Source organism: Coniophora puteana (assembly GCF_000271625.1).
Source record: "Coniophora puteana RWD-64-598 SS2 unplaced genomic scaffold CONPUscaffold_3, whole genome shotgun sequence".
Taxonomy (NCBI): Eukaryota; Fungi; Basidiomycota; class Agaricomycetes; order Boletales; family Coniophoraceae; genus Coniophora; species Coniophora puteana.
In genome coordinates this window covers 1,093,574-1,102,645 of record NW_006913055.1, presented here as the reverse complement: position 1 = coordinate 1,102,645, position 9,072 = coordinate 1,093,574, and the positions used below count along the sequence as shown (strand labels likewise).

General features: G+C 54.0%; 3 protein-coding genes across 3 annotated transcripts; all 3 read right to left on the bottom strand.

Moving 5' to 3' along the window:
* Positions 1-626: 626 nt before the first annotated feature.
* CONPUDRAFT_150947 (uncharacterized protein) lies at positions 627-2,651 on the bottom strand (the record flags this gene model as incomplete). Its single annotated transcript, XM_007767566.1, has 5 exons — positions 627-1,363; positions 1,415-1,735; positions 1,789-1,981; positions 2,039-2,256; positions 2,312-2,651. 5 exons carry the CDS (start codon positions 2,649-2,651, stop codon positions 627-629), a joined length of 1,809 nt encoding a protein of 602 aa, XP_007765756.1.
* A 737-nt stretch (positions 2,652-3,388) lies between these two features.
* CONPUDRAFT_150946 (uncharacterized protein) lies at positions 3,389-4,739 on the bottom strand (the record flags this gene model as incomplete). Its single annotated transcript, XM_007767565.1, has 4 exons — positions 3,389-3,840; positions 3,886-4,310; positions 4,357-4,620; positions 4,672-4,739. 4 exons carry the CDS (start codon positions 4,737-4,739, stop codon positions 3,389-3,391), a joined length of 1,209 nt encoding a protein of 402 aa, XP_007765755.1.
* A 271-nt stretch (positions 4,740-5,010) lies between these two features.
* On the bottom strand, positions 5,011-8,400 carry CONPUDRAFT_150945 (uncharacterized protein; the record flags this gene model as incomplete). The annotated part of the gene is made up of 8 exons (XM_007767564.1): positions 5,011-5,681; positions 5,735-6,099; positions 6,156-6,749; positions 6,813-7,216; positions 7,268-7,423; positions 7,477-7,945; positions 7,994-8,186; positions 8,241-8,400. 8 exons carry the CDS (start codon positions 8,398-8,400, stop codon positions 5,011-5,013), a joined length of 3,012 nt encoding a protein of 1,003 aa, XP_007765754.1.
* Between the last annotated feature and the right edge of the window lie 672 nt (positions 8,401-9,072).

Here is a 9,072-nt window from a genome sequence, read left to right as displayed (position 1 = left end):
TTGCCGCCGGGAAGCTTCGGCACGTCCGGCACTCAATATAAAAGCCACGTGTGATATTTGAAACGCGGCACCTTCTTACAAGTGCTCGTATTGCCGCCGGGAAGCTTCGGCACGTCCGGCACTCAATATAAAAGCCACGTGTGATATTTGAAACGCGGCACCAATGCGTCGGGCTACATTGATAGAAGCTGCTTCTCCCGACTAATCCCCTCCCACGCTCGTCGAGATGCTCTCCTCGCCGTCGTTGGCGATGCAGGCATTTCTCTGACCCTGCTGCTGTTCATACATGTCATAGATATAGTCTTATTCATGTTTGGAAGTCTATAATGTATAATATTGCGCTATATGTCAACAGGGGCCGGGGGAAGGCATTCGGAAAGGCGGGGGCATGGAGATAGAGGGGGTGCCTGATGGTAAGCATTTTTACATCACCCGAAAGCTTCTAGAAACCGGCATGCTGTAAATAGAACCATTCAATTAAATTAGGTTGTGGTGCGGGGTTTCGGACCGTCGGCTTTTATTCCGTGCCTGCTTATTCACGTGCCTGCCGCGTCAGCAATTTCGAACACTAGTCCAAAACTATACGAAGTCAATTAGATAGTCAACACTTAGTATTATAACAAGATCTACGTATTATAAGCTACTGAGGGATCAAAACCATTAAGAATATATAGAGCATTGGTATTAGATGGGTCCACTGAAGCACCAACATTATAATCGTCATATCCAGAGTACAAGGGAATTGATAAGTCCATACCACCACTCTGTTGACGAGTGGCAGGAGTGATAAGGCCGAGGTCGAGAGCCGTGTATTCCTGAGCCGTGAAGGGAGCGTGATGGGATAGTGTGAGCGTGTTGGGTTGAGTCCCAGGGGCCGTGGTGTGGTGGAAGGCGGGGCTGAGCTGCTGCTGCACGTTTGACTCGGGGAGCAGCACGGTGGCCGTGTTGCTGAGCGTCTGAACGCCGAGGTGTCCGGCACTTGGAGTACCGGGGACCGGGAGTTGCGAGCCGTTGACAGCGGGGGCTGTGGCAGCCCCTTGGCTGTCCTTCTTCCGCTTCCGTTGAGTAGCAGGGCGGCCCTTCTTGACTGCTCTTCCATTCGGCCCCGCCATGATGAACTGCATGGGAGGGCCAGCGTTGGAGGCCGGGGCTGGGGCAGGGTATGCCGCGGGAGCAGGGCCCGGGGTAGGGTATACCGCGGGAGCAGGGGACATGGCAGTAGCGGGGGCGCGAGGAAGAGGCGCGAGGGCCGGGGCGGCAATAGGGGCGGAAGCCGTGATGGCGGGTGGTGTCATGTTGGCGGCGTCGGAGGACTCGGAAGGGGCCGGATGAGCGGCAGGGCTCTCTACCGAGGCAGAGAGCTCTGACTTGAAGTCAGTAAAGTAATGATAGTGTATAGATTATGAAAACTCACCCGCGAAACACTTCGCCTGTAACTCAGCCTTCCATTGTGCCCATTCCTCAGTCGTGAGTTTGTCGAACTTTGCAGTGCCCGACTCCCAGGCGCCGAGGGTGACCTGCAGGTCTTGGAGATTCGTGAACGTCGAGGGGTTGACGAATTTGATGGGATATCCCTTGTAGACAACGCCGTACTTCTCAGTGACCGCGGTGTCGAAGGTGGAGTAGGGGGTGCGGGTCCAGTTGTGGTTCGTGGCAAAACGGAGCTTGTTGAGGACTAAGTCGACGATCTGCTTCTTGAGTAGGGCGAACTCATCCTTGCTGTTGTTAATAAGCCCTAGTACATAGGTAAGCCGTAAAATCAAATAGAAAAAATAATAATAAACACACCGACAAGACCGGAGATGCAGCAAGCCTCTAACTTTGTCGCAAATTCTCGCGGCGTGTGACGAGAGAGGGTGTAGAAGTAATCACGGAGGGTGGGCGTTGACATATAGATGTAAGGCCACAAGACGTGGGTGGTGTCGCTGCGGACAGCCAGCAGGATGATGCGAGTATCCGTGCGCGCGGCTACTCGGTCCAGCTGGTCAAGAGAAGACATTAGCAAAGGAAAAAAAAACACTGAATATGATTGACTTACCTCGCCCTCGCACTTCTTCAGCACGGCATGCGCGTCGTGCCAGGCCTGCAGGGGAACGTTGTGAGTACCCTCGTCCTGGTTCTCCCGCACCTCGCGAAGCTCCTCGAGCATCTCCTTCGCGTACTCGGCGCGTTCTTCCTTGGGGATGGCGTCCCATAGGGCTTTGAGCTCGGGTCCCCGGTCGCTTGCGCTAAGATGTGGAGCATCGGGCGGAAGGGCTAAGAAAAAAGAAGTGTCAGTATATGAGCGATACGAAGCAAGAGAGATGGTTACCATCGTTTAGCTTACGCGTCGTGCATCGCACGAACGCGTTCCAACTGGTCGGCTGGCGTTTGCTCTGCTCCATACGCGTCTGTTGAAGGATATACTCAAAGTACCAGTCGACGGTGTGATCTCCGAATCTCTCGCGCATGGAGGTGGCCTTCTGCAGAACCATTTCTTGCGCTTCCTTCAAGGCTTCCTTGAAGGCTTTGTTGCGCGCGGACCGCTTCGTCTTGGTGACTGCCTTCTCGGCTGGAGTCTTGGGTATCTTGGGGGCAGCAAATCGTCGGCGTGTAGGCTTGCGTGTGCCCTTCGACAGGATTGTCTTCATATATCGCGGCGGGGCGTCCATGGTGCGCGTGGTGCTGGTGAGCGGTGAAGGGGACTTAGCGAGGGAGAAAAAAACACTAGCATTCAAAACGTAAGCATGACAACGTTCGCGGACGTAATACAAGGTAAATACAAGTGTAAGTGTGATGACAAAGCCGCTCGAGCCCCTGGCTCAGAGTTAAACGAAGACTATTGTCGCGATCACATTCACGACAGCATGACCAGTCATGACACTCACGATTACTTACATTTCACGCATCGTCGCTGAAGTTGCAGCTTCGCTTCTTGGTGCAATAGGTCACGTGACCGGCTACTTCCATAACCGGTCACATGACCCGGCTCGGTTACTTTACTTACCCGGCTTACATAATCATTCTCTAACATTCCCGGACATTCCATATGACATCATGATGACGTCAAATACGCGTCATGACTGACATCATACCTACGTCATTCCTTAACCATAAGTAGTAGTGCACGACACAGCATGGTCTGTGCACCCACAGTCATTACCATAGTAGGTAGTCTGTTTGGCTTGACCAAACAAACCTGTACTTGTATATAGTCTGAGTAATTCACGCCCCAAGACTCTAAGTGAGTTCTTGTGGGAATCCCTCCTAACAGCTCTACACCTAGTCTTGCCACGTCGGCGAGCAGTCAATCCCACCCCGCCTTCCCTCTCGTCGTCGTCCTGTACAGGGCTTCGACGTCTATCTTCTTCTGTGGTTTTTGCGTGTGTTGGTTTCTTGGGCTCGCGCCTTAGGAGTCGCTCACAACTATGTCCTCGTCAACCGGATCGGCCTCCCGCCAGCGGCCAGAGATCAAGTCGAAGATGTAGCCAGCTTCAAGCTGAGCAGTGCCTCTCCTCGCCACAATGCCGACGAACTCCGCAGCATCGCAAGCCTCCTTAAATGCATAGTAAATAGTCCAGATGGACTGAGGGAGGAAGCCATGGGTTGAGAAATAATGAGACGCCGCGGGGCCAAGCAACTCCATAGGAGGGGGATCCGGGTGGTGGGGCAACTCATCGCCTTCATAGTACGTATCTTGAATGCCGGACAGAGAGCGGGAATGGCAGTATATGATGTCTGACGTCCGAGGCTCGCGATTGGCGGCGTTCGTCGGCTGGAGAGGAGCAGGAGGGATGAGTGACACGGCCTCGACCCAGGATTGAATGCTTTCAATGGAGGACGCCGTTTCATCAACATCATCTGAACGTAATGAGCCCTATGTCATGCATAAAGCTGAGCACTCACCCGGAGGAAGAGCTTCAGAGTGTTGAGTAGTCAAGGGGCTCGACACCAAAGAAGAAGCTGCCAATGAGGACGAAGGAGCGCGTGATGTATTGGTCGACCGCTTGGAAGAGCGGACTGAGTTCGGAGGTGGGGCAGCAGACGGGGTCTGGCTAGAGGAACCTGTTGTAGAACGAGATGCATTCGAACGAGAACGCGAGGAGCCAGAGGGTGGGATGGCGAGATTGACGCCGACCTGGGGACTAGAGGTCGTTGACCTTTGTCCAGCAGTGAATGCAAGGGGGGAAGGAATGGCTGGAGGAGTCAAGAGGCCATCGCCAGAGGTAACACGAGCCTTCGTAATCATGAAGACAAGGGCATCCGAGAAGGAGCGTACGCGCTGGAATCGACGATGGAATAATCCGGTGACTTCAATCTCGGCGTCCTCCCTTGCTGAAATTAGTATATGTGCGGGCATGACTATCAGCGACGTACCATCTGAAGTATACCCCAACATGCTTCCCGTAAACAATTGGATAGAACCGGTCCCAAGTATATAATCTTGTCATGTTGAGGCGATCAGCACGTCGACCCAGAGCTCTGAGGAGAGCCACGGCAGTAGCAGCGTTGGCGCGAGGATTTGCGAGGGATGTCACAGCCTCCTGAACGACGTCAAGAAGCTCGGTGAGCGTGGCATCGTGATAGAAGACGGCAATTGGAAAGGGAGGGGATGTTTTGCTGGCGGCAATGAACGGTCCTCTGTAGCGGTGTTAGTGGTTCCAATAGACACGACTGTCAGCAGTGACACACCTGGCATTCGTCTGGTAGCCTTGGATAGAGCCAGACCCGCCGAGGACGTAGCAGTGGGGGGCTGGCATGTGTGGTGCGAGTGAGCTGAGGAAGTGGGGTAAGACTTGGTTGACGTGAGTTGGCCGCGCACACATCTTGAGGAGATTCGATAATCGTCACGCGGCTGCCGCATGTGTCCACACACATGCCCATCACTGTGAATCCATCAATGCACACACCACTCAAAATGCCTCACATTGCCTCACATTCGCAGCGCTTCTCTGCCCCGTTACTGAAGGAGCATGTAAATAATATTCACCAACTGTGCTATTCCATAGGCGATGTAAAGTAAAATACAGATCAATGCGATACAGTCAAGCTACTCATCCAATCGACCATCCCACCCATTTCCTCCATTCTCGTGTCGTCTACGTCGAGTGCGTCGTCCACGGTCTCCGTTAGCGAAGGTTCTTGTGATGCGAACATACGGGCACGAGGCTCAGGTGATGCGCTCGGCGCCTTGCCGATATCAGAACCATCCCGCAGACCAGGTTCACATGAACCTGAGAAACCGTCGAGTTCGAAGATGGACTGCAGATCCCGCATGATGCAAGCGTTGGCGCGGCGACGTCGTGAGCAGAAGTCTTGAACAGCACCGGACAATGGACTTTTCGTGTGGTTAAGTTCGTCCACAACGAAGTCGAACATGTTCTCTTCGTCGCGGATGAATGTATGAACTCGCCGCACCTCAACGTCGAGACGGGCGATCTCCTCGTGCGCACGCTTGAGGCGGCTATGGAGCTTCATGACTTCGCGAATCACAGGCGTGGTCCATCGCTTCGAGCGCACGTCGTCCCGTGTTTCCTGCAATAGAGTAAACTCTTCAACAAACGAATAGTTTGATACCTTCGACCAGTCAAGTTGCGGCTTCCCAATGTCTTTGGCTGCGGCATTGTATTCGGCGACGGCATTGCGTATGGCTCGGCAACGTGCTTGTAGAGACTTGCCCATGTGTGACCGCATTTTATAGCCTGTAGGAATATGATAAGTTCGCGCAGTGGATGAAATATCAGCTGAGACTCACCGACTCGGCCAAGGTTCAACTTGTGCAGCTCAAGGAGACGGAGGACGACAAGACGTTGAAGCTTGTTCAATGCACAATGGTACTTGCGTTTGTTGACGTACTCAACGGCGTGGATGTAGTCTTCGTCGAATGGCTCCCACCGCCGAGCGATCCCCATCTTGATTTCGATGTCCGTGATGTCCCGGTCCAGTGCATCGACGCGATCGCGTGAACGACGCATGGCCGTCTCGAGTTTCCGTGTCTGGGAGAGCGAAGTGTCCTTGTCACTCCAGTGGGCCTTCAAGTTGACGAAGGCGACGGGGGCTGGTTCGTAGCCGTCGGGGATAGCATCGGTGTATGAGCCCTTATGTTTATCTGCTTTCGCCCTGTCGGAAATATCAAATTAAAGGCTGCGGGTGGAAACGAGACGTGGCTGACGTACCTTGCGATGCGGAGCTTCTGAAGGAGCTCCACGTACGTCACAGCAAAGACGTCGTACTCATCCTCCTCTCCGACAGTCTTGAGGTACTGGCTTTGCTCGACCTTCCACACTTCCAGCTCGGCGTCAGTGATGTTGAGTGAGACTTTTGCTTGGACTAACGCCGCGTCGTCGGCTTTGATGACCCTGAGTGCCCGGACATAGCCTCGGTAGAGCGTGTAGCCGATGCCGAGATAACGGTCCTTGTCCCACTGTGTGAAATACAGAGAGATGAAAAGACGTCTGTTGAATGCAGACGCGTAGCGGACGAGGACGGTGAGGTTGTTTGATTGACTGAAAATCCGCTCCATGAAACCGAAGTCTTCGAGGCCAGCACCTTCCAAGATGCTGGGATGGTTCGAGTCCTGGCAGGAGAAATTGTGGGTGTAGCCGTGGAACGCGTCAACGCACATGGTGGATTCCGATGCGGAGAAGGTGGGGCCGAGCGATGAGTTCTTGATGGTAGTCTTCAGCTTACAGCCGATGTCATACGCGATCATCAGCCTCGGGCCGAGCACGTCAAGTGCCTTCTGAACTGTTGCCAGGGGGTACTTAAATCTATTATACAAAGTTAAATGAATACATGTGGTCCGATGATAGTCCTACAAAGATAATACGTACAACTCCCCGCTGCGCACCATGTCGACAACCCAGAGCATGATACCATGACGGCACGCACTCGCAAATATACCAGTCTCGTCGAAAATGCCCCAGCTATTCTTCTTGGCGTCGGCTGCCGCTGCCTTCCAATTCTTGGTGCACTCAGCGTCGTTGTTGGTTGACCCCTGTGCGTCGTCGTCGTCGTCATCAAGGCCAATGCCGGGATCAGATACGAGGTCGGAGTTGTCGAGCTTCTGTACGCCATTCGCGAACTTGTCGACTTCCTCAGTAGTGAGGAAGTAGTCTCCGGTGAATCGGCGCAGATCGCCGACCTGCCGGTCACCGAAAGCCTTCATGCGAGAGAGGGAGTTGTTGCCGTCGAACGTGAGCATGCGGCGGTATTTGAGGGGAGGCTCATCATTGACCTGAGTCGAAGTTAGATTAGTGATTCATACTATCAAACTGGGTGTACGCACCTCATATCCACAGGCGGGGCAGCCAAACTTTGCCCGCCAGTCACGCCCATCGCGCCCGAGAGCCTTCTGCACGTCCTCATCGACCCGACGACGGACCAGCAAATATGCGTCGAATGCGTTTGCTAGAGCAGTCCGATAGGTTCGGCGATACGACCACTGTGAGAATCATTAAGCAATTGCAAATCTGAAATGGAAAAGATAACACTCACCGCATAGAGGTCACAAATCACCTTCGAAAACGCCTCGACGCTAAACGATGCCTTCCGCAGGCGGAGGCGGCGATACAGCTCCAAGGTGCGGATTGAAAATGCGAGGGTGGGGCTATCAGGGGTGGTGCCAATATAGCCGGCAGATGCGAGGGCTTCCGAAGTGCTGGGGCAGTCTTCGGAGCGAGGGATGGTGGCCAGGGTGTCAAGCGTGTAAATGTCGATCACGGCGATTTTGAAGGACCAATCAGCGCCCTGAGAGCTGGTGCGGGGCTGGGGAGGGTCCATGGAGTCCATGGAGGTATCGGTCAAGGTCGGGTCTGAAGGGAGAGGGGAAGAAGAGGTGTGGATAGGGGGAGGGTACATCCACCTTAGATAGCCCGCTGTCATGCCCGGAATGCTGGGCAGAAGATTTTCTTGTGCACGTCGAAGCCGATGGCGCCAGGTCCGATGGTCCTGGCTGGCGTTGAGTCTGTAAATGGTGTTAGATAAATCGAGGATGCATACGAGGACAACTCACTTGTTCCGAGCGTGTTCCTGCACTGCAGCCATAAACTCGTCGGTCGCGATGTCCTCGTCCTCGTCCACCCACTGGCCCTCGCTCGTCTGCGTGTCCTCATGAGCCTCAAAGGTAGTGAAACCGTGGTGTTGATCGTCGTCGTCGTCGTCGTGCGTGACTTCCGCGAGCACCTGCAAAGATTCCCGGCTGAAACCTAGCATTTAACTCGTCAAAAAGTACGTGCATGGGATGATGATACTAGACTCACCTTTGCTACTGGAGCGGAGACGCTCCTGTAGCTCCCTGCGCTCGTGGATGGACTTCTGTCGGGTGACCTTGAGCTGCTCGTTGCGAGCGAAGAAGCGCGATGAACTGCCGTAGACAACGTCTACGTCGTGTGAGACGCCGGTGTTCCGACTGGCAGGCATCTTGCCAAGCCTGGGCGGCCGCCAGAGGGTGGCAGGAAAAGGATCGTCGACGATGGCGGAGGGATCGTCGGCGGTGGAGGGAAGAGCGAGCACAACGCCTCGAGGCTACAGCGCACTGAGGGCGACAGCCTGTTCGTGAGAAGATCAACAGCATCACGTGGGACAATGGAAATGCCCGAGGCCACGGCCTTTATATTAATAGCACGGACTTGGCGCTAGCTTCAATATAGAGATGCCGGTTTCTAGAAGCTTTCGGGTGATGTAAAAATGCTTACCCTCAGGCACCCCCTCTATCTCCATGCCCCCGCCTTTCCGAATGCCTTCCCCCGGCCCCTGTTGACATATAGCGCAATATTATACATTATAGACTTCCAAACATGAATAAGACTATATCTATGACATGTATGAACAGCAGCAGGGTCAGAGAAATGCCTGCATCGCCAACGACGGCGAGGAGAGCATCTCGACGAGCGTGGGAGGGGATTAGTCGGGAGAAGCAGCTTCTATCAATGTAGCCCGACGCATTGGTGCCGCGTTTCAAATATCACACGTGGCTTTTATATTGAGTGCCGGACGTGCCGAAGCTTCCCGGCGGCAATACGAGCACTTGTAAGAAGGTGCCGCGTTTCAAATATCACACGTGGCTTTTATATTGAGTGCCGGACGTGCCGA